Source organism: Pteropus vampyrus, unplaced genomic scaffold (assembly GCF_000151845.1).
Source record: "Pteropus vampyrus isolate Shadow unplaced genomic scaffold, Pvam_2.0 Scaffold85, whole genome shotgun sequence".
Lineage (NCBI taxonomy): Eukaryota > Metazoa > Chordata > Mammalia > Chiroptera > Pteropodidae > Pteropus > Pteropus vampyrus.
The window spans coordinates 8,226,191-8,228,694 of record NW_011888866.1 but is presented as its reverse complement, the minus strand read 5'-3'; the positions used below and the strand labels follow the sequence as shown (position 1 = coordinate 8,228,694).

The 2,504-nt window shown below is 33.2% G+C and overlaps 1 protein-coding gene across 2 annotated transcripts in view; it reads right to left on the bottom strand.

Moving 5' to 3' along the window:
• Positions 1-948: 948 nt before the first annotated feature.
• PIGBOS1 (PIGB opposite strand 1) overlaps positions 949-2,504 on the bottom strand; it is a 4,020-nt gene continuing 2,464 nt past the window's right edge. The window contains exons 2-3 of one of the 2 annotated variants that reach the window (XM_023532570.1): positions 2,264-2,326; positions 949-1,991 (exon numbers count right to left, since the gene is read on the bottom strand). In XM_023532570.1, coding sequence (XP_023388338.1) covers positions 1,758-1,922 — 165 coding nt within the window. In that variant the 5' untranslated portion in view covers positions 1,923-1,991; positions 2,264-2,326 and the 3' untranslated portion in view covers positions 949-1,757. The remainder of the gene's footprint in view (positions 1,992-2,263; positions 2,327-2,504) is intronic. The other variant, XM_023532569.1, reaches the window with a different exon arrangement.

Sequence of the window (2,504 nt, the reverse complement as noted above, 5' to 3'; positions counted from 1 at the left end):
ATTTCTCTTGGGTATATGCCTAAAGGTAGACTTACTAGGTCATGGTAACACTATGTTTAACATTTCGAGGAATTGCCAAACAGCAGCTGCACTCTTACACTCCCACTAGCAGTATATGAGGGTTTTAATTTCTCCACATCTTTGCCAACAATTATTTCCTGTATTTTTATTGCAGTCATCCTACTGTATGTGAAATGGTATCTCATCGTGGCTTTGATTTGAATGACTGCACTATCTATACTGGAAAAACATTTATCCTCTGGCATTTGGTATGTAACTACTATACTGACAAAGTATCCTTCTTAACAGAAGGATCAAAAGCAATTCAATTTCACTTGATGTTAGAGGATTATCATTCCTTGGATATAATAGGATTGTGTATTCCTGCCCATTGTCATGTGGCTTGACTGTGTGTCCTGTGGGAAGAGTCTATGTTCCTGCCCTTGACTTTGGGCTTGACCACGTTACATACTCTAAACCACCAGAATGTGAGAAGACATGACATTTAACACAATTGAGCAGAAATTTATGACTCCATGTTTCATCCATTTCTCTCAATCCTATATTTTGTCATACCCTGACAGAGGCTGCTCATTGAGCCTGGATCTCACAATTAGAAGACACAAAGAACAGAACTCCAGTCTACCTGTAGCCAAGAGAAACCAAGCCAAACCAAGCCTAACACATAGCTGATACTCAGTACGTTAAAAGTTTTATATTTTGTGTAGATAGAAGGAAAAAAATCTTCAGAGCTCACTAAACTGAGAAGTATGTTGAGTAAATCAATGTATACATGGATAATTTTCACTTTCATTTCTGTATTGTTGAAATTTTTTAATGAACACATACTACTTTCTTTCTTTCTTTACTTTTTTTAGTTACTCATGCTGTCCAATCAACATAAGATAGCTTAGATTAAGTTATAATAAATTTACTTTTCAAAAAAAAGAAAGCAATAATAAAAATGAGTTTATTTTTTAAAAATGAGTTTAGTTTAAAAAAGCACTTTGTACATATAGGATTACATTTGTAGCTCTCACTGAAAATACAAGTTTAAGATCATTAGGTTAAAAAGTAGCATCGGTTCTTAGCAATTTAAAAAAAAAACCCTTTAACTATATGAATAATAGCTTCATAACAAATTAACTCCTCTAACTACCATCATTAATGCAAATTTACTTAGTGAGTTAAACAGATCTGTGTCATATTTGCCACCTTATATAACACCATACACCCTCTCTAAAACCTCATTTGATCTGAGCCACCCCAATTCTCAAATTACTCCTCTATTCTGCCTAGGATGAGAAAGGGCTGGGGTTAAAAGAGTGCTGAAGTATATTAAACCAGGCGAACTGTAAGCTAACTGAGGGGCATTCTGTCTGAGGTGGTTAACTTGGTTCACTTCATCTACAAACACTACTATAAACACCATTCCCAGTCTAGACTGTCATTCCATGGTACTGTATATGCCTCATTCCTAAAAACATAAATCTTGACTAGGAAACAAAATATTCCTTAAGACATTCATTTTGCTTAAAAGAAAATTACTAATCTATCCTGGTTTTTTTTAAAACACAAAAAATGGAAAATAAAAGTACAGTAAACATTAAGATTGACAGTGCTAGTTTTAAAATCATCATCTATCATTTATTTATGTTTAAAATATATTTGAGAAGTTTTTACTACACTATTTGTAGTCAATGTATAACTTCAATGGAACTTTAAGCAATTACTTTACAGTTCAACTCCATGCAGTATTAACTTTTCTTCTCTTTTGATTCCTGTGCCAATTTCAACTTTTCTTTTAATTCCTTCTGATCTCTGGAATACTGTTCAAATATTGGTTGATAAATATACATTCCTCCAGCAATTCCAAGGAAGCTAGCAAAAAGCAGTTGTGGAAGAGTCAGTCTCCCAAACATTTTTTCAACAAATGCCGCACGGTGCAAAGGTGGTTTTGAAAAATTACACTTCAGGAATTTTCTTCAGATCTGTGTACAAAGGAAATGGAAAGCACAGCAATAAGTTAGCACAAGATCCTTTTTAAAGATTTCATGTCACTACTTTGCTCTGTAATGAACAGTATTTTTGTAAATATCACTTACTGATTTAACTAAAATAGGAATATATTTATTTAAGAAGTATGAGAAATGAGGGTTAGGAGATGGTGTAAGACAAAGCTAAATCCTACTACAGAGTGTTCTCAATGGTTTTAAGTGAATAATTTAAAAAATGGCAAAAGTCGGGTAGGGAGGAGGCATACCAATAAAGCCAACTACTAAAATAAACAGTCCACCAAAGAGCTGAAAGTGACTGCCAATCCAATCTAGAAGTAGGAGAAAGAGAAATGTTACTTTTCATTATTAGCCCTTCTTCACTACTTTATATTTTTTGGCAATATGTATGAGTAAAAACAATTTTTTAAAAACAGGATAAAAGATTTTATGAGTTTCCTTTGATATTTTAGGAGAGACAAGAGTAGGCATCATATATAAATCATTTGC